Raw genomic sequence first — 25383 nt, 5'->3', positions numbered from 1 at the left:
TATGTTCTCAGCATATAAGTTAAATAAACAGGGTGAAAATATACAGCCTTGACGTACTCCTTTCCCGATTTGGAACCAGTCTGTTGTTCCATGTCCAGTTTTAACTGTTGCTTCTTGACCTGCATACAGATTTCTCAGGAGGCAGGTCAGTGGTCTGGTATTTCCATCTCTCTAAAAATATTCCTCAGTTTGTTGTGATCCACACAAAGACTTTGGCAAAGTCAATAAAGCAGATGTTTTTCTGGAACTCTCTTGCTTTTTCGATGATCCAACAGATGTTGGCAATTTGATCTCTGGTTCCTCTGCCTTTTCTAAATCCAGCTTGAACATCTGGAAGTTCACGGTTCAGTGAACTTGAACGTCTGGAAGTTCAACAGTTACTGTTGAAGCCTGGCTTGGAGAATTTTGAGCATGACTTTACTAGCATGTGAGATGAGTGCAACTGTGCAGTAGTTTGAGCATTCTTTGGCATTGCCTTTCTTTGGGATTGGAGTGAAAACTGACCTTTTCCAGTCCTGTGGCCACTACTGAGTTTTGCAAATTTGCTGGCATATTGAGTTGCAGCACTTACACAGCATCATCTTTCAGGATTTGAAAAAACTCACCTGGAATTCCATCACCTCCACTAGCTTTCTTCGTCGTGATGCTTTCTAAGGCCCACTTGACTTCACATTCCAAGATGTCTGGCTCTAGGTGAGTGATCACACCATCGTGGTTATCTGGGTCGTGAAGGTCTCTTTTGTACCGTTCTTCTGTGTATTCCTGCCACTTTTTATTAATGGCTTCTGTTAGGTCCATACCATTTCTGTCCTTTATTGAGCCCATCTTTGCATGAAACGTTCCCTTGGTATCTCTAATCTTCTTGAAGTGATCTCTAGTCTTTCCCATTCTGTTGTTTTCCTCTATTTCTTTCCATTGATCACTGAGGAAGGCTTTCTTATTTCTCCTTGTTATTCTTTGGAACTCTGCATTCAAATGGGTATATTTTTCCTTTTCTCCTTTGCCTTTCGCATCTCTTTTTTCCTCAGCTATTTGTAAGGCCTCCTCAGAGAACCATTTTGCCTTTTTGCATTTCTTTTTCTTGGGGATGGTCTTGATCACTGCCTCCTGTACAACGTCACAAACTTCTGTCCATAGTTTTTCAGGCACTCTATCAGATCTAATCCCTTGAATCTATTTCTCACTTCCACTGTATAATTATAATGGATTTGATTTAGGTCATACCTGAATGGTCTAGTGGTTTTTGCTATTTTCTTAAATTTAATTGAATCTAGCAATACAGAATTCATGATCTGAGCCACAGTCAGTTCCCGGTCTTGTTTTTGCTGACTGTATAGAGCTTCTCCATCTTTGGCTGCAAAGAATATAATCAGTCTGATTTCAGTATTGACCATCTGGTGATGTCCATGTGTAGAGTCTTCTCTTGTGTTGTTAGAAGTGGGTGTTTGCTATGACCAGTGTGCTTTCTTGGCAAAACTCTATTAGCCTTTGCCCTGCTCCATTCTGTACTCCTGGAGTAACAGGCAAATTATTATGTATTTCTTGACTTCTTACTTTTGCATTCGAGTCCCCTATGATGAAAAGGACATCTTTTTTGGGTGTTAATTCTAGAAGGTCTTGTAGGTCTTCATAGAACCGTTCAACTTCAGCATCTTCAGCATTACTGGTTGGGGCATAGACTTGGATTACTGTGATATTGAATGGTTTGCCTTGGAAACAAACAGAGATCATTCTATCATTTTTGAGATTACATCCAACTACTGCATTTTGGACTCTTTTGTTGACTATGATGGCTACTCCATTTCTTCTAAGGGATTCTTGCCCACAGTAGTAGATATAATGGTCATCTAAGTTAAATTTATCCATTCCAGTCCATTTTAGTTCGCTGATTCCTAAAATGTCGATGTTCACTCTTGCCATCTCCTGTTTGACCACTTCCAATTTGCCTTGATTCATGGACCTAACATTCAGGGTTCCTATGCGATATTGCTCTTTATAGCATCGAACTTTACTTCCATCACAGTCACATCCACAACTGGGTGTTGTTTTTGCTTTGGCTCCATCTCTTTATTCTTCATGGAGGTACTTCTCCACTGATCTCCAGTAGCATATTGGGCACCTACTGACCTGGGCAGTTCATCTTTCAGTGTTCTTTTTGCTTTTTCATACTGTTCATGGGGTTCTCAAAGCACGAATACTGAAGTGGTTTGCCATTCCCTTCTCCAGTGGACCACGTTTTGTCAGAACTCTCCACCAAGACCCATCCGTCTTGGGTGGCCCCACACGGCGTGGCTCATAGTTTCATTGAGTCAGACAAGCTGTGGTCCATGTGATCAGATTGGTTAGTTCTGTGACTGTGGTTTTCATTCTGTCTGCCCTCTGACGGAGAAGGATAAGAGGCTCATGGAAGCTTCCTGATGGGAGAGAGAGTGAGGGGGAAACTGGGTCTTGTTCTGATGGGCGAGGCCATTCACAGTAAACCTTTAATCCAATTTTCTGTTGATGGCTGGGGCCAAACTATGGTGGAGGTAATGAGGATAATGGCAATCTCCTTCCAAAGGCTCCATGCAGGCACTGCTGTACTCAGTGTCCCCAACTCTGCAGCAGGCCACCGCTGACCCACGCCTCCATCGGAGCCTCCTGGACACTCATGGGCAAGTCTGGGTCAGTCTTTTGTGGGGTCACTGCTCCTTTCCCCTGGATCCTGGTACACACAAGGTTGTTTGTGCCCTCCAAAAGTCTGTTTCCCCATCTTGTGTAAGTTCTGGCAGCTGTATGGTGGGGTTAGTGGTGACCTGCTCCAAGAGGGCTTATACCCAGAGACCCCACAGAGACTGAGACAGAACTGTGTTTGAGTGTCTCCTGTGGAGGTGCAAGTCAGCAGTGGACTGCCGCAGGGGCAGGGGCTCTGGGTGCAGCAGACTTGGGCATGGCAGGGTTTTAGGTTTATCTAATCTATAAAGGAGGCATTTTTAACAGGTGACCGAAACCTTCCTCTGCTTAAACATCCATACACAGGAGTGGTTGGACTTCCCTCCCTTAGGACAGGGGCTCGGAGGGTCAGAAGGGAGCAGCCTGAGGGGGCGTGGAAGGGCTCAGACCACTGGGAGAGGCGGCTGTGACTGAGGCCACCGTGTCACCCACTCAGGAACCTGAAGACCCGGTGCTCTATGGAGGCTTCAGTGCCCCGGCCACAGCCTGAGCACCTCCCAGCCTGGCAGGTCCAGCCAAGGTGGGGCGTGCGGTTCCCTGTGCGTCTCATGCACGCCCCCAGAGCCCCTGGCAGCGCGGATCCTCAGGACCCATCCGTCCTGTTCTGTTGGTTTCATTTATGGAGCAGCTGAAAGGACACTGACAGAGGTGAGCTCCCAGTTCACTGTGCTCTCGCCACAGGGCCCACAGCCAGGCTGTTGGGAATTTGACAGTGATAGTCAAAGTTGCTCAATCGTGTCCAACTTTGTCACACCATGGACTATACAGTCCATGAGGATTCTCCAGGCCAGAATACTGGAGTGGGCAGCCTTTTCCTTCTCCAGGGGATCTTCCCAACCCAGGGATCGAGCCCAAGTCTCCCACAGTGCAGGTGGATTCTTCACCAGCTGAGCCACCAGGGAAGCCCTGGTGGGAGGCTGGGCTCCAGAAAACAACCGGAGGGAAAGCACGAGTTACATGTGAGATCCCAGCAGCTCGGCCCCCGTGCACAAACTGCTGGATCCTCACACATCCTCTGGCCTCAGGTCAGAACTGAGTGCCAGCAAGCATTGGACCACCCAGGAGGCTGTCTAAGCCCCATGGCTGCAACACACTCTGTCTTCATCTGCCAGGTTCAGGCTCAACGTCGCTTGGACGGCTTCAAGAGCCCAGACTGCCATGCCCCATGCCCTGTCTTGCCCCACTCGAATTCCTTCTCAGAATGTTCCTCTAATGGGTTAATCTCATCAGATCTTCCCCAGTAAAACCCTCCTCCCTCTCCACTGCTTGCAAAATAAAACCCACCCACTTGTGGCTCAGCTGGTAAAGAATCCGCCTGCAATATGGGAGACCTGGGTTCCATCCCTGGGTTGGGAAGGTCCCCTGGACAAGGGAAAGGCAATCCACTCCAGTATTCTGGCCTGGAGAATTCCATGGAATGTATAGTCCACGGGGTCACAGAGAGTCGGACATGCCTGAGCCACTTCCACTTGGCTCACATAACACTGCACCCAAACTCAACTTACACTTCCCTTCCACTGAAACAAAAGTGCAAACAGCTCCCACACAAAGCTCACACGTTTCCTGCCTGAAGCTGACTTTCTTGGTTATCTTTAAGTACCACATCATCAGAGCTTAATTTGAATTCCTACCTTCTCCACAAATTCTGAAGCACTTGCGCCAGATTGCTCTCTCTTCTGAAGCCCCGTGCGCTACAGTTGCAGAATCAGGCTTCCGGAGGCTGAAGCTTCAACGTTGCAGAACACCTACACTCTGCTCCTCAGCTGTACTCAGCACAGGCCTCAGATGACACATTCAAAACTCGGTATAACTAATGGTGCATGTATTGGTTTCTCAAAATGTTGACATGCAGTTAAAAATATTCTAGGTATTTTTTTCTGTAGGGATGAGATGAATTAATGTGATGATCATTTATAACAGCATTCTCTAAAAAGTCTAGATCTTTAGGAATTTAAATCTGTTGTCATAAATCATAAACAGTACTGAGTTTACAAAGCTTTAGAAATTTAAGGGACCTTTTTTAAGTTTTTTTAAAAAATATTTATTTGACTGCACCTGGTCCTAGCTGTGGTGTGCGGGCTCTTCAGTTGGAACGTGTGGGACCTGGTTCCCTGACCAGGGATCGAAACAGGGCCCCTGCGCTGGGAGCAGAGAGTCTTAGCCACTGGACCACCAGGGAAGTCCCAAGTAACCTATTTTTAAAAAGTCAACTTAGTCAAGGAATATTTTGTTTATAATCCCCAAGTCTAAATAAATGTTTAATTACATATAATAAAATTACAAAAAACAGTTGTGAAGGATTTGTTTGAAAGAAAAAAACCAACAGACCCAGAAAAGGTAGACAGTGGTAGATTTTATTTATCAATGTAGTGATTAAAAACATTTAAAAAGAAGAGCGAAGAAGAGAAACAAAAACTCAGAAAAGAAACATACTCAAAGCATTTATCAGGAAAGGTTGCAGGAGCTTTGAGGACCATTCCCAGACCATATGCTTCTAAACAACCAGTCCCAGACCGCCTGAGCCCATGATACTTGAGCGGTGGAGGTGCAGGCGTGCCCCACTCGTGGCTTGGGAGGAGGCCTCGCACATCCCTCTCATCATGACTTGTGTTCAGAGGAGGCGCTCGAGGGAGGCCGCAGGGACGGTCTCGTCTTCGTGGGCAGGCGGAGCAGAACCGACAGGAACCATCTCTGCCCTGCTCCTTTCCCACACCTCTGCTGCAGGTGGGAAGCCCTCCTTGGGGCGTCCAGGGCCCTGGGGGGCGGATCCAGGAAACCGGCAGAAAGTAGGCACGCCAGGACTCTGGGCTGGGCGAGGAGTTCCCCGCCACCCTGAGTGCCAGGAAGACTAGGTGGCATGTCCTCTGGGGAGCTCCAGTCCGGGGGCCCTGCCATCCTCCAGCTAATGCTGTGAAGCTGCTGTGGAGATGTCGGCCCCTCCAGCGGCCCCCACACTTGTCACCGTGCCTCCACGGGGGCCACCCACCACCAACCTGCTGTCAGAGCCTGGGGCGGGCTACTCCTGCAGCAGGCTCCTCGAGATCAGCATCCGCATCACTTCATTGCTGCCTGCGAGAGGGAGAGGGCAGGCCGGGCCTCAGGGACAGGCAGGCTCTGACCAGTCTGACCAGGACTGTAAACAGCAGTACTTTTCATCTTGACAGATGTCAGGAAGAAGGAAAAATTTACTTGTATAAAACCTCTCCTGATGGTAAAACTGCTTTCATTAGGTAAAAAACAAACAAAACAGCAGAACATATATGTAGTATAATTCTATTCTTTAAAAGTGTATCTGCCGCTGCTAAGCTGCTAAGTCACTTCAGTCGTGTCCGACTCTGTGCGACCCCATAGACGGAAGCCCACCAGGCTCCCCCATCCCTGGGATTCTCCAGGCAAGAACACTGGAGTGGGTTGCCATTTCCTTCTCCAATGTGTGAAAGTGAAAAGTGAAAGTGAAGTCGCTCAGTCGTGTTCGACCCTTAGCGACCCCACGGACTGCAGCCCACCAGGCTCCTCCATCCATGGGATTTTCTAGGCAATCGTACTGGAGTGGCTTGCCATTGCCTTCTCCGAAAGTGTATCTACAAGCACAGAAAAAGCCCCAAAAAAGTATTTTTTGTCTAAAATATAAAAGGAACCCAAAATATTAATTCAGATGTCAAAACCTGAATGATCTTTTTAAACTTTTCTTGTGTTTTGTAATTTTTCAACAATAAATATACCAGCATCGTTGGTAATCAGAAAACTGAATTTCAAAAGAACAAAACATTTTCCCTGAAAAGGGGTGGAATCAATTGCTGGGGGGAGGAGATGAGTTACTTGCTTCATTTTTACATTCTTTCTGATGCAAAAAATGCTCTAGAACGTGGGAGCCACAGTCACTGCATCTGTGCTCTAGAACCTGGGAGTCACGGCTGCCAAGTCTGCTCTCTGGAACCCAGGAACCATGGCTACTGAGCCTATGCCCTAGAACCTGGGAACCACGGCTACCAAACCTGTGCTCTAGAACCCAGGAACCATGGCTACTGAACCTGCTCTCTAGAACCCGGGAGCCATGACCACCGAGTCTGCATCCTAGAACCCAGAAGCCACGGCCACTGAGCCTGTGCTCTAGAACCCAGGAGCCACGGCTGCCAAGTCTGCACTCTAGAACTCAGGAGCCACAGCAGCTGAGTCTGCACTTTAGAACCTGGGAGCCACGGCCACTGAGCCTAGAGCCACAGGCTGACCAAGTCTGCGCTCGAGAACCCAGGAGCCACGGTGGCTGAGCCTGTGCTTTAGAACCTGGGAGCCACGGCCGCTGAGCCTGGGCCCTTGAACCCAGGAGCCATGGCCACCGAGTCTGCACTCTGGAACCTGGGAGCCACAGCCACTGAGCCCATATGCTGCAACGACTGGAGCCCGTGCTCTGCAATGAGAGAAGCCCCTGCCATGAGAAGCCGGCAAAAAAGAGCAGCCCCTGCTTGCTACAGCCAGAGAAAAGCTGTGCAGCAATAAAGACCCAGCGCAATCAAAAATAATATATAAATAAAAAATAAAACTGACACAGGCCAAGAGCAGGGGGAGGGTGACCTCATAGGGAACAGAGCAGAACTCCCTGATCCCCAGGCCAGTGCCCTCCCCTCCAAAGGCGGGGAGGAGGAAGGCAGGCGGGGCCCAGGCAGCACAGGGACAGATGCCAGGCTAGACGCCCCGACTGGGAGGAAAGCACGTTGGGCGCATTTACCTTCGAGGATCTGGTGGACCCGGGAGTCCCGCACGTACTGCTGGACAGCATAGTCTTTCAGGTAGCCATAGCCGCCGTGCATCTGCAGGGCCTGGTTGCAGATCTGCACGGAGGTGGGGTCAGGAACCTCGGGTCCCGGGAAGGCGCTCCTCCCCACGAGCACCCAGGTGGGCCTCTCCCGAGTAACTGGTGCCTCAACTAGCACCCCAGGGGCGAACAGAACCCACCATACCCTGGGCGCCCAGGAGAGCTGGAGCACCAGCACTTACCACAAAGCATTCATCCGTAGCGAAGAGTTTGGCCATGGAGCACAGGACCACCGCATCCTCCCGCTCCTCCTGCAGAGCCATGGCCGCAGTGCGGATCATCAGCCGTGAGGCCACCAGCCTGGCCGCCATCTCGGCCAGTTGGAACTGAAGGTACTGCAGTGAGAGGGGAAAGAACCACACACACAGACGGCTCAGCACTGCCCGGGGCCCTAAGAGCCCCCTCCAAGGAAAGGCCTCCGTCATGGGCCCACGGGTCCCACCAAGAACGTGCCTGGTAAGCTCCAAGTCCACTCCACTCCTGCACTGCAGTTACCACCTCCTCAAGGAGATACCCTCTCTGTCTACCCCTTCAACCTACAGCCTCGAAAACGCCCACAGCTCCACACAGGTGCCTCTGCCCAGCACACCAGGGTGCCCTGGTGGCCCACACCTCTGCACTTCACGGCAGTGGGCTAGGACCTGGAGGAGCAGGACCCGAGGACCTGAGACCCCAGACCTCGGCTCCTGGCCCGGCAGCTGAGCCCACAGCAGCGCCCAGGACCCAACAAGTCAAGACAGGCGAGGTACTTGAGACCCCAGCTCCACCCCCGATGCCTTACCCCAGGCGACCCTGGACAAGGCAGAGGTGCCCACCATCCGGGTACCTCCAGTGGGATACCAGCCACAGCCAGAAGCCTGGGCACAGGGAGCAGCAGGGAGTCCGGGCAACACCTCAGGGAGAGGCTGCACAGGCAAGAGAAATCAAAGCCCGGGCTGCAGAACCACCTACTGGAAACCAGAGGAAAAGCCTCTAACTTCCAACCCGTGAGGTTGTTAGAACCAGGCAGAAAAAAGCTTTACCTAAGAACGGACTGGCTACTTCTAATGAGCCAGCTGAAGAGGAGTAACTCACCAGTAACACAGGGTATCACAAAAAGATGACAACTCTCCAGAAAAAAACCAGTCTTGGACACTGGCTCTAACTGGTGGATAATTCAAAAGAGCCATTGTGAGGAAATTCAATGACATACGAGATAACTCAGGAATAAATGTAATGAACAGGAGGAATATTTTGCCAAGGACACTGACATTCCAAGAAAAAATCAAACCAAAATCCTGGAGCTGAAGAACTCAATAAACGTGATGGAGAATGCATTAGAAAACTATGGAAATACAGCAGACCATATAATTAGAGAGCCTGGAGACAGAAACCTGGAAATGATTCAGGTAGAAGAGGAGAGCTAAGATTAAAACAAAATCAACCCTACCGGAGCTATCCTACTCCATCAGAAAGAGCCGTGTAAGGATAGTAAGTATCCCAGAAGGAGAAGACAGGGGACGGGGGTACAGAGGAGCTAAGAACGTCCTTACAGAGGAGCTAAGCACTTACAGAGGAGCTAAGAACGTCCCAAACCTGGGGAAGGAACTGGATATACATGTCCACAAGGTAAAGAGGACACCTGATTACCTCAAGGCAAGAAGACCTTCTCCCAGACACACACTAAACCTGTCCAACGTCAATGACAAAGAATCTTAAGGTCGGTCAGAAAAAAGACCATAACCTACAAAAGGACCCCAATAAGCTAAGAGCTGAACAGAACTATCTAACGATCTGGCTATTCCACTTCTGGTATTTTTCCAAAAAATTTGAAAACACTAATTCAAAAAGATACATGCGTCCTTAAGTTCACTGCAGCATTATTTGAAACAGCTAAGACATGGAAGCAACCTAAGTGTCCAACAAGAGAAAAGGACAAAGAAGATGGAATATATGCATACGATGGACTCCTACTCAGCCATAAAAAGAATGGAATTCTGCCATTTGTGACAACAGGGATGGACCTAGAGTGTTATGTTAAGTGAAGTCAAGACAGAAAAAGACCAATACCATGTGACTTCACTCACACGAAGAATCTAAAAATCACACAGTACACGAAGACACAAAACAACCTCACAGATACAGAGAACAGACTAGCGGTTACCAGAGGAAGAGGGAAGGAGGATGAAATGGGTAAAGGGGGTCAGCTGAACGGTGATGGATGGAATCAGACTTCTGGTGGTGAGCTCGCTATCGTGGACAAGAAGTCCAATTATAATGTACGCGGGAAACTTTAATGATGTTGTAAACCAGTGTCAGAACAGTTACAACAGTTAGAACTGGACATGGAACAACAGACTGGTTCCAAATCAGAAAAGGAGTATGTCAAGGCTGTATATTGTCACCCTGCTTATTTAACTTAAATGCAGCGTACGTCATGAGAAACGCTGGGCTGGAAGAAGCACAAGTGGAATCAAGATTGCCGGGAGAAATATCAATAACCTCAGATATGCAGATGACAGCACCCTTATGGCAGAAAGTGAAGAGGAACTAAAAAGTCTCTTGATGAAAGTGAAAGAGGAGAGTGAAAACGTTGGCTTAAAGCTCAACATTCAGAAAACTAAGATCATGGCATCTGGTCCCATCACTTCATGGGAAATAGATGGGGAAACAGTGTCAGACTTCATTTCTGGGGGCTCCAAAATCACTGCGGATGGTGACTACAGCCATGAAATTAAAAGACGCTTACTCCTTGGAAGGAAAGTTATGACCAACCTAGATAGCATATTAAAAAGCAGAGTCATTACTTTGCCAACAAAAGTCTGTCTAGTCAAGGCTATGGTTTTTCCAGTGGTTGCTGAAGAGTTGATGCTTTTGAACTGTGGTGCTGGAGAAGACTCTTGAGAGTCCCTTGGACTACAAGGAGATCCAACCAGTCCATTCTAAAGATCAGTCCTGGGTGTTCATTGGAAGGACTGATGCTAAAGCTGAAACTTCAATACTTTGACCACCTCATGCGACGAGTTGACTCACTGGAAAAGACTCTGATGCTGGGAGGGATTGGGGGCAGGAGGAGACGGGGAGGACAGAGAATGAGATGGCTGGATGGCATCACCAACTCGATGGACGGTGAGTTTGAGTGAACTCCGGGAGTTGGTGATGGACAGGGAGGCCTGGCATGCTGTGATTCATGGGGTCGCAAAGAGTCCGACACGACTGAGTGACTGAACTGAACTGAACTGAAACCAGCGTTACCTCAATAAAGAAAAAAGAATGAAAAACTGGGTCACAAACAAGCAATCACTCCAATCCCAGTTCCCTGAAATAACTACTTTTTGCATTTTCAGCCGTATCTTTGAAAACGTTTTATTAGTGCCTACATGTATTTATGTATTTCATAAACAAACTAGCACACTCTCCTAAAATATCATGTTTCTCTTGCCATGTAATACTTCACGAATCTTCCTTCGACTATAAACAAAAACTATTATAAACTGGACAGAAAAAAAGCCCAAGTTCTGGCTGCAATGAGGGCAGAACCAGTAAGAGACATTAGGGCCCCACTGTTCCAGAAGACGTTCTGGAGACAGGAGCAAATGAAGGGACACGTGGGGAGTTACCTGGTTATTGGCCAGAGGCTTTCCAAACTGCTTCCGGACCTTGAGGTAGTCTCGAGCGAGGACGACGGAGGCGTGAGCGGCGCCCAGGGAGCAGGAGGCTGGGAGGGAGGGGACCAGGGCGGCCCGTGAGGAGGGGGCCATCGAGCCCGCTCCCCGCCCGCAGACCCCGCGGTCCTCACCGACATTGATCCTCCCGCCATTCAGGCCCTTCATGGCGATGAGGAAGCCCTGGCCCTCGTCCCCGATCCTGTTGGCCACCGGGACGGCACAGTCTTCAAAGATCACCGCTCTGGTCGGCTGTGAGTTCCACCCCACCTGGCAAAAATCAGGGGCTGTGTGGCGGCCCGACAATCCCCACGCAGCGCGGCGTCCGCCGTACACCCGGGCGCGAGGTGAGCGCTCCGTCCCGGGGCTCAGGCTCCCGCGAACGCAGCTGCGGAGAAACAGGAAGGCCGCAGCTCAGAGAGTCGCTGTGACTGACTTCCCTCTGCGCGCAGCGCTTACGCACGCCGGGACGCCCGCTCTGCGCACGCGCGCCGCACGGCCGCCTGCCGGGACGCGCGCCGGGCGCGGGAGCCACGCACACGCCGGGCGCGGGAGCCACGCACACGCCGGGCGCGGGAGCCACGCACACGCCGGGCGCGGGAGCCACGCACACGCCGGGCGCGGGAGCCACGCACACGCCGGGCGCGGGAGCCACGCACACGCCGCGCCGCTTCCGGCGGCCGGAAGTGGGGGTGAGCGCGCCGCGGGCCCCGGACGGCCGCCCGCGAGGCCCGCCTGGTCTCTGCCCCCAGGGGGCTGGTTCAGGACAGCCCTCCGGACGTCAGCCTCGAGCCCGGGGGCAGTCCCCCACCCCGAGGACGCAGCCCGGGCCCTGGCGGGAGGCCCGCGTGCCTTCTGGGGCCCCGGTGTCCCCAGAGGCGGCTTCACCACGAGGCCGGCAGGGCCCCCTTCCTCACGAAGACCCGGAGTTAGGCGCCCCGCAGCCGTACACTGGCCGCCGTCCTTTCCGCTCCAGGAGCCCCACGCTGTCGGATCCTGAGCGCACGGGGCCAGACGAGCCCCCGGCCCGGGGGCGGGCAGCCCTCCGCCCACCGACCCCTTCAGGGCGCCCTGCCTGGGAAACGGCGCCCGCCCGCCGCCCTTCCTCTGCCAGCCCTGGCTCAGCCCCTGTATTCCTCCCCCGTGCCCTCTCCTGAGCCCTTCCTGCCATACCACCCCCTGCAGGCCTTCCCACACCGCACTTCTGCTGCCTCTGCCCCTCCCTGGGAACACCCCCCCACCCCCACCTCCCCGTGGAGCCTCCCAAGGCTAGCAGGGCCTGCCCTGACCTCTTGTCTTCCAGACCCCGAGTCTGAACCCTCCCACCCTGGCCGTGGGTCTCCCTGGACACTCGCCTCCCGTCCAGGACACACACCCCTGGGTGGGGCAGCTCGGGCGACCTTAACCCTGAGTTGTAAGAGAACCACAGACACAAGGCCGCCACCTCCCAGCCCGTTCCGGTGAAAACGTCTCCCTCCTCCCTAGGGCAGAGAAGCCTGCACACCGCCCAGAGTCCCTGAGAAGCTGCAGCCAGAAAGAACAGATTCCCCGGTCCCAGCCCAGAACAGGGAGTCCCTTCCTGTCCGTCGGTCTTTCATTCCAAAGACCACCTTCCCACTGCCATCGAGTCCTCCCCCCCGCTACCCCTACAAAATCTTTTGACAACTAAATCCAAGCGAAAGCAATTCCACACTCCTTTTCTGTTTCAAGTTCTCAGCTGTAGAAGGCACTCAGTACACCAAGTGGAAGCACGTGCTTGCAGGAAAGATGGGCAGGGGAGAAAGTCAGCTGCTCAGGCCACCGGAGCAACCAGATGACCCCTCAACCCGGCCTGCAAGCTGTCCGCCCTCACTCACACGGAGCCCTCTGCTTATGACCTTCCAGCCACACTGAGAAATTCTGGCTTCTTCAAACACATTAACCTTGTTTCCACATCAGGCTCTTCGCAACCACTGCTGCCTCTGCTCAGATCCCTCTTCAGGGCTGGCTGGCAGCGGGCTCCTGACCTGGCAGATCGCATCAAGTGATACATTATCTTCGGAGGGCCTCGCTGTCCCTACACCGAGCAACTCTCCTCTGCCTGCATCACACCCCGGCTGGGTCCCCTCCCTTGTGCTGACAGAAGGCATGCATTTATCTGAGTCCACCGGCCCGCTCACTGCTCACAGGCAGCCCTACAGCCCAGCGTGCCGGTCTGGCCTTCCGAACTTCCCATTCGTCAAGACAGACGCAAAGCACAACTAATAATCAAGAAGAAAACCAAAAAGCAAAAGAAGAAAATAATGTATGCTTGAAAGTGAGAGGAGACAGAGCGTAAGGAGAAAAAGAGAAACTTTCTGTATACCAGATTTGTTTACAATTTTTTTCCAAGCCCCAAGCTGGCTAGCTTTGGTGATACTGGCAACAGATACCAGAAATATGAATGTGTTGACTCAGCCAACACTAGCTTTACGAGCACAAACACCAGAATCAGCATAACCTGATTCTGTAATACAACGTGTCAGTCCTGTCTCAAAACCAGACAGACATCCCGCCTGTCTCCCACGCCAGGTGCACGCAGCTCAGCGTTTACAAAGGTAAGAGGGCTCATGTCTTACAATCGCAGGCAGGAGCGAGCATAAGGCTTTGCACACTTGGTGTTAAGAGGGTCCAGCTTTGCTGCACGAGAGAGGGGGTGCTGAGCCTCTCAAGCCCTGGCAGCCAGCAGAGATGGCAAGAGGCAGAGGGGGGGCCATCTCCTCGCGGACTGCTCCCCAGGCCCAGCTCTAAGGGCACCTGCTGGAGCTGAGGACTCGCCGGGCCGGCCCAGCTAAGCAGACCCCAGCTCATGACCGGGGGCAGTAACGCAGCCACAGGCCTATGGCTCACGGCCTGGCTGTGGGGCCTGTCCGTCCTGGAGATGTCCTCTTGAGGCCCAGGGAAACACCCTCCTCTTATGTCACTGAGGGGCCCGGTTACCTCCAGTGAGCTTTGCTGAGCTAAAGAAGAAAAGTGGGCCAAAGGCATTTCACTGCCAAGACCTCTAGTCTTCTGTCAGCATTTCTTCCTGGATAACAAGGGGGTGGAGACGTAGGAAGTAAGAAATAGAGGCCAGAAGTGGCAGCAGGAGCCGGTGGAGAAATCCCTCCGCTGATGTAAGCCACCGGCAAACGCAGGTACCCTGCTAGCAGCGCCACGCGATGCAGTGAGGCCTGCCCCCGCTCCCTGGGCTGTCGAAACCCTTGCTGAAGCAACAGCCTGCAAGGTTGGGGCACCAGGGTGGACCCGCTTGCTGAGCGGGGGCGGGGTCCCCCCGACGCCCCCTGCCCAGCCGCACTCACCTTTTTCTCCTTCTTGCCGAAGCTGAGGCCGGGGGTCCCCTTCTCCACCACTATGCAGGAGATGCCTCTGGGGCCTGGCCCTCCTGTGCGGCACATGACTACATAGATGTCAGCCTCGCCGCCACCGCTGATGAAGGCCTGTGGGGTCGCAGGGGGAAGACAGCGGGTGCCCCGGTGATGGGGCAGTGGGAGGTGAGGGGCAGTGGAGGTGAGAAGCAGTGGGAGGTGAGGGGCAGGGGGAAGGGGTCCCAGGACGGGCCCAAGTGGGCTCAGACCAGAGGACAAACAGCAATGGTGAGCACAGGGAAGTAGGCCTGAGGTCCTCGCCCCACGCACTGTTTTTGGGAAGGTTCACTTGCAAACACATGGGCCAGGCCAGGTGGGCAGCGAGGGAGGGCTGCCACGCTGCCTGGGAGGGCCGTGGCTGCTGGCCGTGTACCTTGGAGCCATTGAGTACGTAATGATCGTGTTGTCGCACGGCAGAGGTCATGAGGGAGGCGGCATCACTCCCACTCCCTAGGGCAGGATGAAGGGGAGCTGAGAGGTGGGGGTGCTGGGGAGGGGAGGGAGCCCCCGCGAGGACCCAGCTCCCGAGAGACCGCCCCTAATGACAGACGCCTGAAGCGCTCCGTGCTCAGGGAGAGCCCCCCACTCCCCCTCTGTACCCCCACTCCGGGGAGCCCTGAGCCTTGTGAGACCACTCTGTCGGGATGGAGACATGAGCCAGGGGCAGATGGGCGGCCAGCACCAGGCTCCGCAGGCCAGCCGGCCACATGCACACCCACCTGGCTCGGTGAGGCAGTAGGAGGCAAACTTCTCCATGGTGCAGAGTGGTGGGCACAGCCGGTGCCGCTGCTCCTCGCTCCCGAAGTGGTCGATCATCCAGACACACATGCTGCGCGCACCCAGAAGGTGAGGGCAGAGACAGACAGAAGGGAAAGGCAGCCTGAGGGGAGGGCACACGCGGAGGGGAGCAAGACACAAGAGCATGGCGGGGAGAAGCCACAGCTGAGACGGTTCAGCTTTCAAGCAAAGGCCTGGATTAGTACATAGTCTGGGAGCACAGCACCCGGAGGGACCCAGGGCCAAGGTCACCTGGGTGCTGGCCACTCTATCTCCATTAGGTTAACTGAGCTCCCTAAAAATCAAGCTGTCCTACGTACTCTCCCAAATTAGTGGAGGCTGCATCTCTGGGTTGAGGAAAAGGGAGGCCCTTCCATAATGCACAACTCTTGTCTGGAACCAGGGCAGATGGCATTTGGGAGAAGGCCAGCCTTCTCTAAGCAACACACAAGATGACAGATTCAAGCGCAAGAGGCAGCCGCAGACCTCGTGTGAACTGCTCCTCAGGGGCAGGCGACCTACACAGCAAAACCCTCTCCGTCCACACACAAGGTGCTTGCTGACCCACGCAAGCACGCGCTGCGCCCGCCGGGCCGGCACTTACTTGTGGATGCTCATGTAGGCCGTGGTGCTGGTGCAGCCTGTGGCCAAGGCTTCAAAGATGATGGAGGTGTCCAGCCGTGAGAGGCCCGCCCCTCCAACGTCTGTCCGAACGTACACCCCCCCGAAGCCCAGCTGCGCTGCCTTCCGCATCGTGTCCACAGGGAACAGCTCCTGTGAAGAAAAGGGTAGGGTCATTGGAGAGGGCCTCACAGGCGGGCTTCTCTTCAGGGGGCGTGAAGAGGGACCCAGACGTGTGCACTCAGGAGGGGACAGAGTGTCTCAACTCAGCGCTGCTCTTGGCACCCACACAGTGGTACCAGTTAAAATGCATTCTACGAGGACTGCTTCCTGGCACTCAGGTTTCTTTTTATCATTCCAGTACTGCCCGGGTTTTAAGAGTGCCCAGATCTTAATTTTCATCTACAAATTAAAGCAGTGGCATCTGGAGGAGGAGGACTCGCGCCCCTATAGGACCTCGCATTTGCTGTGCATTTTCAACACAGAACGAGCTGGGTGCTCGGGAGGAGGCGGGATCACGGCGGGAGGCATCGTGCAGCTGAACACCCGCACCTTCTGGTCCCACTCTGCCATGTGCGGTGCCATTTCCCGGGCAGCAAAGTTGAAGGCCACTTTCTGGAACTCTTTCTGCTCTTCATTTAGTCCCATGGAAGCTGTGGGCAAGGCAGCATTTACTCAGAACTGGGTCGGGGCTTGGGAGAGGACAGCAGGCCAGAAGCCCTGTGCAGCATGGCGGGCAGACGACCTTCGAGAGCCCCACATGGGAGCTCCGCCGCGCGTGCCCATGAACCCGCGCCTCCCTTCGGCACTCCCAGACACACTAGCCGACTTCTTTCACCCTGTTACTACTTCTTCCATTACTCATCTTTCTCTTTTCCTCCTCGTAAAACCACATTAAAAGAATAATAAACACACATTGACCCTCCTATTATGGTAAAATGTTTTTTTTTCCTTTAGGATGCCCTACGTTTTCTGCATCGGAATCTGTGCCCATGTGTCTTTATGCATCAACAGAGTCATTTTAAAACCTCAACCAGGAAAGGAAAGTAGGTGTACTTTGGCTTACTTTCCAAACTGAGGATAAAGGTCCTGCAGCAAAGCTGTGCATTTGATAGTCACTGATTAGCACGGATACTGAGTCTTCCAGTGCTGAGAACATGGCTAAGGGCCTCCTAAATCTGTCTTCACCAAATGCATTCAGAAATTTTAGAGTGTTTTCTTCCCCATTAGTGCTTTGCGTAATTCCTTCACTTCCGGCTGTAAGCTACTTAAAAGCTAAGGAACTGACTGAGCGGTTCCATCAGTCCAGCTTCATCAGGGTAAGTTTTTTTAGAACCATACACGTTTTGAAAGAGATGATACTACTACAGCATCTCACGACAGGTGACACTCTTTAGGAGAAAGACCCCTGCATCAGCCTGACACACTGCCCACCCAGTTCAGTGTCATTACTTTACAGCACATAGCCAATTCTCTGAATGACGTGAACACTGTTCTTTTTCTATGAATTTTTTTTGTGAATGCAGGACAGTACTGAACTGTCAAACACAGCTACGGGACCACCAGCCAGTCCCATGCCTCACACACTTATCATTTTCCCCATTTTGCAAGGTGACAGGCATTCTGCTCAGGGCAGGCTGGAAGCTAAGAGGAAAGAAGCTAAGTAAAGCTCTCATGAGAAGACCACAACCTGTTGGGAGTGGTGTAGAGAATATACAAAAGACAGGACCAGGAATCCTGGGAGCCGCACCTCAGAATGGTCAGCAACCTGCACAGGGCCAATCACAGTTATTTCTCCTTCATTTTCTTGGTGCTGCCCCTTGGAAAGGACCCCCTGCCTCAGATGTGCTAAGAAGCATCAAGGAGTGTTTCTCACTCTGGGAGGCACAGTGGTGGCTGTGAAAATGTCGAGGGAAAAGTGGAAGGTGAGGGCTCCGCGTGACCTAAGACTCCATCCTTCCGTGTTATACAAGGTCCTAGGGGCGGCGGTACAGAGCACAGGAGGCGTGGAGTCTCAGGGGATGACCCCCTTCAGCGCCCGACTGCCCCGCAGCCATTCTCTCAGAGAATCTGGGCGAACCCGGCCCTTGGGAGCAGCTGCCTGTGAGCCAGAAGAGAGCTGTGTGTCCCCATCTGGACTCTCGTTAAGATGGGAGCTGTGAAGATTAAAGGTGGTGTTATCTTCAGAAATCCAAGGGAGAAAACTGCATTGGGCGGTACTCTCAGAAATATGGTTCAGTTCAGTCGCTCAGTCGTGTCCAACTCTTTGTGACCCCATGAATCACAGCATGTAAGGCCTCCCTGTCCATCACCAACTCCGGTGAGGGATAAACAATTCATGGATCCCTACTCAGGACTCAGGCCATTTTCCACTCACAAAAGATTTCGGACAGAAGGTCTACCCCGGGGCAATGCTGGGGCAGGATGTCGTAAGTGCTAAGGAAACAAATACCTGAAGTGTATATGGGCTGCAGAACTTCAGTCTGAGCAACAGCTCAATACATATTTATAGATGCTATTATTAGTATTGACAGATTCAAACAAGTAGTTCAAGGTATAAAAGGTTTAAGTACATCTAAACTGCAAGGAGATCCAACCAGTCCATCCTACAGGAGATCAGTCCTGGGTGTTCATTGGAAGGACTGATGCTGAAGCTGAAACTCCAATACTTTGGTCACCTGATGCGAAGAGCTAGCTGACTCATTGGAAAAGACCCTGATGCTGGGAAAGATTGAAGGCGGGAGGAGAAGGGGATGACAGAGGATAACAAGGTTGGATGGCATCACCGACTCGATGGACATCAGGTAGGCTCTAGGAGTGAGTTGGTGATGAACAGGGAGGCCTGGCGTGCTGTGGTTCATGGGGTTGCAAAGAGTCGGACACAACTGAGCGACTGAACTGAACTGAAAGTGCATCCAAGTTCAGACAAGTCAGACATAAAGGCACACGTTGTCTTACTGTCGTTCATTTCACTCTGAAAAATCTGTTTTTTTTTTTTAACCAATCAAAGGTCTGCAGCAACCCTGCACTGTCGCATGATGATTAGCCTTGTTTTTGTTAGCAAGGCAGTGTTTTTAAATTAAGGTGTGAAAGCTGTTTTCTTAGACCCAGTGCCTCTGCACATGCCACAGACTACAGTGAAGTGTGACTATAACCGTTGTCAGCACGAGGCCAACAACAAACCCGTTACCGCATATTTGCTTCACTACAGCGAACCAGACCTACAGCGTCTCTGAGGGTGCCTGCACAGATACAGCATGGTCACATGTTTATTTAAGATCGGTAATAGTCAACTCTAGGGAATGAAATGCCAACAAAAGGAGCTCCAATACTTTGGCCACCTGATGTGAAGAGTCACTGAGGGTGGGAGGAGAAGGGGACGAAGGAGGATGAGATGGCTGGATGGCATCACTGACTCGATGGACCTGAGTTTGAGCAAACTCCAGGAGCTGGTGATGGACAGGGAGGCCTGGTGTGCTGCAGTCCATGGGGTCGCAAAGAGTCGGACACGACTGAACAACAACAAGAGGAGAACACTGCTTGGAGTAAACAAGCAAAAAGTCAAGTCAAAAAGTAAATAACACACAAGAAAGCATGGCTATTGAGTATAAATACCCCAGTTTCCAGAAAACACGAGCGAAAAAAACACAACAAAAACCAGGCCACATGAAGTTTGCTGGAGCTATTGGCAGAGTTCAAGAAGTCAGCACATACACACAGGGACACACACACACAAATACACATGGAAGTAGTAAAGCTAAAGAGAACAAGAGCCCACATTAGAGGAAAACCTTGATTGTACAGTAGGTCAAGGGTAAACAAGAGGCCAAAACACTGAAGACAGAGCCTCTGAATGCATCCAAAGCCCACACCTAACCAGAGCTCAACAGTTCTGAGAATGCTGGCGCTGAGAGAGCACGTGGGCAGCTGCAGCAAATTGCAGTGGACAAGAAACCAGGAAATGACACAGCTTTCAGGAGGGAAGGCTTCCCTCTCAGCCTCAGGCCCCCACTGTAAAATGAAAGGGCCGCACTAGGCCCTAACCAAGTTCCAACGGCTGTTTCACAACCAGAGACATTGTTACGTAGTTTATTTATATGAGCGAGTCTTGGGTCACCGGAGGTTTGTTTAACGATCACAACCAGCAGCGGGCTTTGCACGTCCTCACTACCTTTAGGACTTAAGTGTAAGACTAATAAAACAAAGCTCACGAGTCCCCGCGGCGAAGCCCGCCCTTATCAGCAAGAAGAGGTAACAAGGCAGCTCCGAGCGCTGGGAGAGAAGGGAACCGCAGCCCCGGGCCGCCCCGCCGGTCCCCCACCGCAAAGAGCCGGGACGGGCCGGCGGCGGCCGCCGAAGGCCCCCGCCCGCCCGCGCGCCCCCGGGCTCCGCACGCGCCGACGCGGGGCAGGGGGCGCCCGGGCCGGCCGGCTGGACGGAGCCTGCCTTCGGCGGGCCTTACGGTCGATGCAGGAGACCACGCCCCGCCGGGCGATCTCGGCGGGGCCCCGGGGCCCGCGGCGCAGCCCCCTCAGCCGCGCCCCGACGCGCTGGCAACCTCCTCGCAACATCACGCCAGCGGTCCTCTCCCCGCAGCTGCGGCCGCTGTCTGAGCGCCCACGACCTCTGCCGGCCTACCGGCAGCGGGCGCCGCGCCGCGCTGCACGCCGGGAGCTGTAGTGCGCTCCGCGGCCCGCGGGCGCGCTCGGGGTGCCTGTGGGAGGGGCCGGACTACAACTCCCAGCGGCCGCGGGGCCGCGGCGCGCGTGCCAGGCCCGGAGAGCGCCGCGGGGCGCCGGCGGGGGTGGCGCGGCGGGCCCGAGCGCGCGGGGAGAGGGGAGCCCCGAGGCGCGCGCCGCGGGCTTCGCGGGGCGCCGCGGGGGTTCCAGCGAGCGCCGGAGGCGGCGGCCGTCCCGACTCGCGGGACAGCATGCCGCGAGCCCGGAGGCGGCCGGCGGAGCCGGGTGAGCGCGCCGGGCCCCCGCTCAGCGCGCGCGGAGAGGCCGGGAGGCTGGTTCTGCGATCCGGGGCCCCGAGCCGCCCCCGGCTTCTGTCCTGGGCGCTTCTCTGCCGCTCGTCCGTCCGAGCGCTGACGGTCCGAGGAGGGCGCTGGGACGAGGGCCGGCGCGCGGCCCCCAGCCCGAGGGGAGCCACACGCGGAAGGGAGCGGGTCGGGGGGCCGGGGCTTTGAGTCTAGCGTCGAGAATGGGTAGGAAAGCGGGGCGTCTCTCGTGTTCACAAGGGTGAGTGGCATTCCCAGTGGAAGAGCAGCAGCAGCAGAGCATTCAGGGGCAGAGGACGTGCTTCCCGGAGACGGGCGAGGGTTGCGGGTTGTTGATTATCAGCGCACACGGTGTGCACAGTGTCCCGATCACTGTCCAGGGGGACCCCCGGCACACCAGGAGGCTGCCGCGTGCTAGACGGCCGTCAGGATGGCTCACGTAGGAGCTTCCACTTAGTTCAGAGGCTGTGCAGGAGGGTCAGGTGGGTTCAGGCCAGCGTGGCAGGCTGGTATATAAGCTGGCGCGTACCCTCCAGGTGGACGGTGTGGACTGACTGCTTTAGGCTGAGTGACCACGGAGCACAGGTAAAAACAGCTCTTAGTTACCAGGTGCCCACTCTGCTTCAGGCACGTTTCCCTCACTGGAGGGCAAAACTGTCTTATCCGTGTCTGCAAACTCCTCAGTGGCGGCTTTGTCCAGCTTCCCTGAGCACCTTCCAGGAGTGGAAAGGAGGCAGGCTCAGAGCACAGTGAGCAAGGAAGGAGTCTGAGGTGACCTAGAAACTCATGTTCCTGAACTCTGATGGTAACGACAGGCACTGCCTCAGCCCACTGTTTGTATTGTGCTTGTGCTCAGTTGCTCTCTGTGACCCTATGGACTGTAGCCCGCCAGGCTCCTCTGTCCATGGGATTCCCCAGGCAAGGATACTTAAGTGGGTTGCCAAGCTCTCCTCCAGGGGATCTTCCCAACCCTGGGGACTGAACCCCATATCTATTTCCTATGTTGGCAGGGGGGTTCTTTACCACTGGCACCACCTGGGAAGCGCTGACTCCAGAGCAGCTGTTTTTCCTGCATCAGAACTTTCTCAGCAAGTACGAAAGTTCCCTTTTTGCTTCTACTGCAGACATGAAGGGGCCAGAAGGAAAACGCACCAAAACTAAGAACCTGGAGGGGGCATCAGCCCCAGTGGAGAACTCCAGCCTCCAGAAGACTCCAGTCTCTGAAGACGGTGGGGAGACTCTCAGCAGCTACTGGCTGATGAAGTCAGAGCCAGAAAGCCGACTGGAGAAAGGCGTGGATGTGAAGGTGAGGCCCCACAGGGGATGCCACGGGGAGCAGGGAGGAGATGGTATGGAATGTGGCCAGCAGGACGCACTGCCATCTGCTGTCTGCTCTGTGAACCTCTGCCTTTTCTCTAAAGGGCGAGGTGGTTGTGGTTGCAGTGCTGCTGTCGTCACCAGAAGTGGCCACGCAGCCTGCGTGGGAGGGGAGTTTGGGGGAGAATGGATCCATGTGGTCGTATGGCTGAGTCCCTTCACTGTCCACCTGAAGCTGTCACCACGTCAGCTATACGCCCATGCAAGATAAACAGTAACAACAACAAAAAAAAACTGGCCATAGGCCACCTGTCTCTGTTCCAGTAAACAAACGACTGAGTCCAGTGAAACTCTGCGAGTCAGGCACGGACCGGATGCAGCCCGAAGGCTGGTCTGCCAGCCCCAAGCCAGGCCACACTTGGCCTTGGGCTGCCTTTCTGTGGCCACCCGCCGTGCCCTTAGGTATCTCCCTGCCAACAGCCGATAACCAGGGGGTGAGTGTGAGTCAGTTCTCACGACAGCCCAGAGACAACACAGTTGGAGATGCTATAGAAGGGATATATAATATTTTAATAATAGAGAAATAGAAATAACCGGATTAGCAGATTAACTACCCACTCCCCTAGTCCTCTGGACTGTGAGGATGACAGGGTGGCACCGGGCTGCCGTCTGCGTGCCTGGCGTGCGCGGCTCTGTGGGGTACTATCCCAGAGGCTCCTGGGCCCTGCTGCTGGCAGTGCTCACACTAAACGGGGAGGAACGTGTCTGCTTCCATGCGTCCTGACCAGCCGGCCCAGGCGAGTTCACCGAATGAGCTTGTTTCTGGCCCAGTTCAGCATTGAGGATCTCCAGGCACAGCCCAGGCAGACGACGTGCTGGGATGGTGTTCGCAACTACCAGGTGGGCGAGCTGGTGGGACCGTCAGGCTTGGGGGGCAAAGCCTGCTTCCCTCTGACCTACTCAGCAGGGAAGCTGTCTCGGTCGAGGCTGCTTTTTCCCTGAACCCAAACCTGAAGATACACGACAAATACCTTAATTTCTCTGGCTTTCTGCAGTATTGAAACTGCCTGTGTTCCAGCCAGTGTCCTGATGCACCTCTGGGTAAAAGGCAAGGGTGGAGCTGAACCGGGGGGAAGCTGCAGAAAGCAGTGTCAGCTAACAAAGGCGGGCTCGATTTCCGCCGGCTGGGGCTTCCCACCAGTGGGAGGACAGCGCTTGTTCCTTGTCTGCTGCAACAGGCCCGGAACTTCCTGAGGGCCATGAGGCTGGACGAGGAAGCCTTCTTCTACCACAGCAACTGCAGAGAGCCAGGCATCGCGGGCCTCGTGAAGGTCAGGCATCCAGGCTGAGGGCTGAGCTGGCTCCCTTCACGTGGGTCTGGGGACAGAGCTTAGGTGGGTCATCTGCGCCCCCCCGCCCCAGTCAGGAGTGGATGGCAGGAAGGACTACAGCAAGGCAGGCCTGCATCCCAGGCCCCCCGGGCACAGGCTTCTCGTGGTCCACACCGTGGCCTTGCACTCAGGCAGGCTGGCAGCCAGTGGACACGCGACTGTGGGGGGGAAACCGGTGCCAGCAGCGAGCTCTGCTTGGTTGAGAGCCCACCGTCAGGGTTGCCTCAGACTGCAGTATTCTCAGATGTCTGAGCCCTCGCTGGCTCTGTGGCAGGCAGACGGGGCGAGACCATGTAGGCCAAGAAATGGAAGCTTCACTCGGACTGAAGTCTGGCTGTGGAGCTGACTGGACAAATGACGAGAGACTCGGATCTGATTTCAGATTGTGAAGGAGGCTTACCCGGACCACACACAGTTTGACAAGAACAGTCCCCACTATGATTCGTCCAGCAAAGAAGACAACCCCAAGTGGTCCATGGTAGAGTTACTCCTCCTCTTCCGAGTTCACGGTGGGCAGAGGCTCTGGGGGTCTCTAGGGCAGGGCACAGAGCCCCGCTCCAGTCAGTGAGGTCACCCTGCCCCTGGAGCGGAGGATGGGCGCGGGCACCCTGCCCGCAGGGCCTCCTACCCTCAGCTGACACAGCTGGACGTGCTTTCTGTCCCACGTGCCAGTGCCCTGTGGGTGGATGTACTTTGTGTGGATGATGACGCGTCTCACAGACGTGCTTTCTGTCCCACGCACCACTGCCCTGTAGGTGGACGTACAGTTTGTGCGGATGATGAAGCGTTTCATTCCCCTGGCTGAGCTCAGAGCCCATCACCAAGCACACAAAGCCTCTGGCGGCCCTTTAAAAAACATGGCTCTCTTCACTCGCCAGAGGCTGTCCGTTCAGCGCCTGACCCGAGGTAAGGATGGCCCTTGTCTTTGGACCACATGCCAGAATGACTGTGAATTCACTCGTACTCGCTAGTGAAGCCTAAGCACAGCGGTTAAGGGCCAAGTGTCCCTGCCCCCCGTAATTCCCACAAGAGGAGCTCCCTGGGCTGCCCAGGATGCCGTGTGCTGTGGCAGCCAGAACCCCTCCTTGTTCCCGAGTGGCTGCTGGCCTCAAGCCAAGACCCGCCTGCCGGCTCCCTCCATTCAGGAGCACGCAAGCTAAGTCACTGAGTCATCCGACTCCACTGACCATACCTCCCCAGGCCCCTCTGTCCATGGGACTCTCCGGCAAGAACACTGGACCGGGCTGCATGCCCTCCTCCAGGGGATCTTCCCGACCCAGGGATCGAACCCATGTCTCTTACGCGTCCTGCATTGGCAGGGGAGGTTCTTTACCACTGACACCACCTGGGAAGCCCATTCAGGAGGTGATACAGACTTAATTCTTCCTCTTCGTGCCCTTTTTGGCAGAGGAGTTTGATTTTATCCTGAGCCTGGAGGAAAAGGAACCGAGTTAATGGAAATGTGGCTGCTAAAATGGACAAGACGTTGCCTCAAAGTCAAGCTACCACAAAACAAGAGGCAGTGTGGGAAGCATGCCAGTTGTGAGCGGGGGCAGGGCCTGGTCCTTTCTAATAAACACCCATGCTTAAGTTGGAAGCATTTCTTTCAGTCAGCATCGCGGGTAGAACAGATTTCACAGCCCCTTGGCTGGGTGCAGGGCCCAGTCTGGTGACACGACTGTCTATACCCTTCCCTCCCCGCCCCTCAAGTGTCTGGTAC

The 25383-nt window shown here is 54.2% G+C and overlaps 2 protein-coding genes across 10 annotated transcripts; one reads left to right on the top strand and one right to left on the bottom strand.

Annotated features, from left to right (window-relative positions):
- Positions 1-5045: 5045 nt before the first annotated feature.
- ACAD8 (acyl-CoA dehydrogenase family member 8) lies at positions 5046-20607 on the bottom strand. Of its 9 annotated transcripts, none has more exons than XM_088843362.1 (12): positions 20416-20605; positions 16506-16606; positions 15937-16106; positions 15275-15435; positions 14929-15005; positions 14490-14627; positions 11304-11439; positions 11125-11222; positions 7708-7860; positions 7439-7541; positions 5706-5781; positions 5046-5467 (listed from the first exon to the last, which is right to left on the bottom strand). In XM_088843362.1, the coding sequence occupies exons 1-11, from the start codon at positions 20522-20524 to the stop codon at positions 5729-5731; spliced, it is 1299 nt and encodes a 432-aa protein (XP_088699488.1). In that variant the 5' UTR covers positions 20525-20605; the 3' UTR covers positions 5046-5467; positions 5706-5728. The 9 variants fall into 9 exon arrangements, with proteins under 9 accessions (XP_088699488.1, XP_088699487.1, XP_055280187.2 ...); XM_088843364.1 differs by lacking the exon at positions 5046-5467 and adding an exon at positions 17704-19489 and having other exon boundaries at positions 5733-5868; positions 20416-20550; XM_088843365.1 differs by lacking the exon at positions 5046-5467 and adding an exon at positions 17704-19465 and having other exon boundaries at positions 5733-5868; positions 20416-20547.
- Positions 20608-20757: 150 nt separating this feature from the next.
- Positions 20758-25260, top strand: THYN1 (thymocyte nuclear protein 1). The gene is made up of 7 exons (XM_055424210.2): positions 20758-20917; positions 22080-22261; positions 23104-23172; positions 23511-23603; positions 24046-24141; positions 24419-24569; positions 25072-25260. Exons 1-7 carry the CDS (start codon positions 20884-20886, stop codon positions 25116-25118), a joined length of 672 nt encoding a protein of 223 aa, XP_055280185.2. The 5' UTR covers positions 20758-20883; the 3' UTR covers positions 25119-25260.
- Positions 25261-25383: the final 123 nt, after the last annotated feature.

Source organism: Moschus berezovskii, chromosome 14, assembly GCF_049115385.1.
Source record: "Moschus berezovskii isolate FMDL1 chromosome 14, NW_MosBer_1.0, whole genome shotgun sequence".
NCBI classification, from domain to species: domain Eukaryota; kingdom Metazoa; phylum Chordata; class Mammalia; order Artiodactyla; family Moschidae; genus Moschus; species Moschus berezovskii.
Note: the sequence above shows the minus strand (reverse complement) of the source record. Positions and strands in the feature narration are given on the sequence as shown.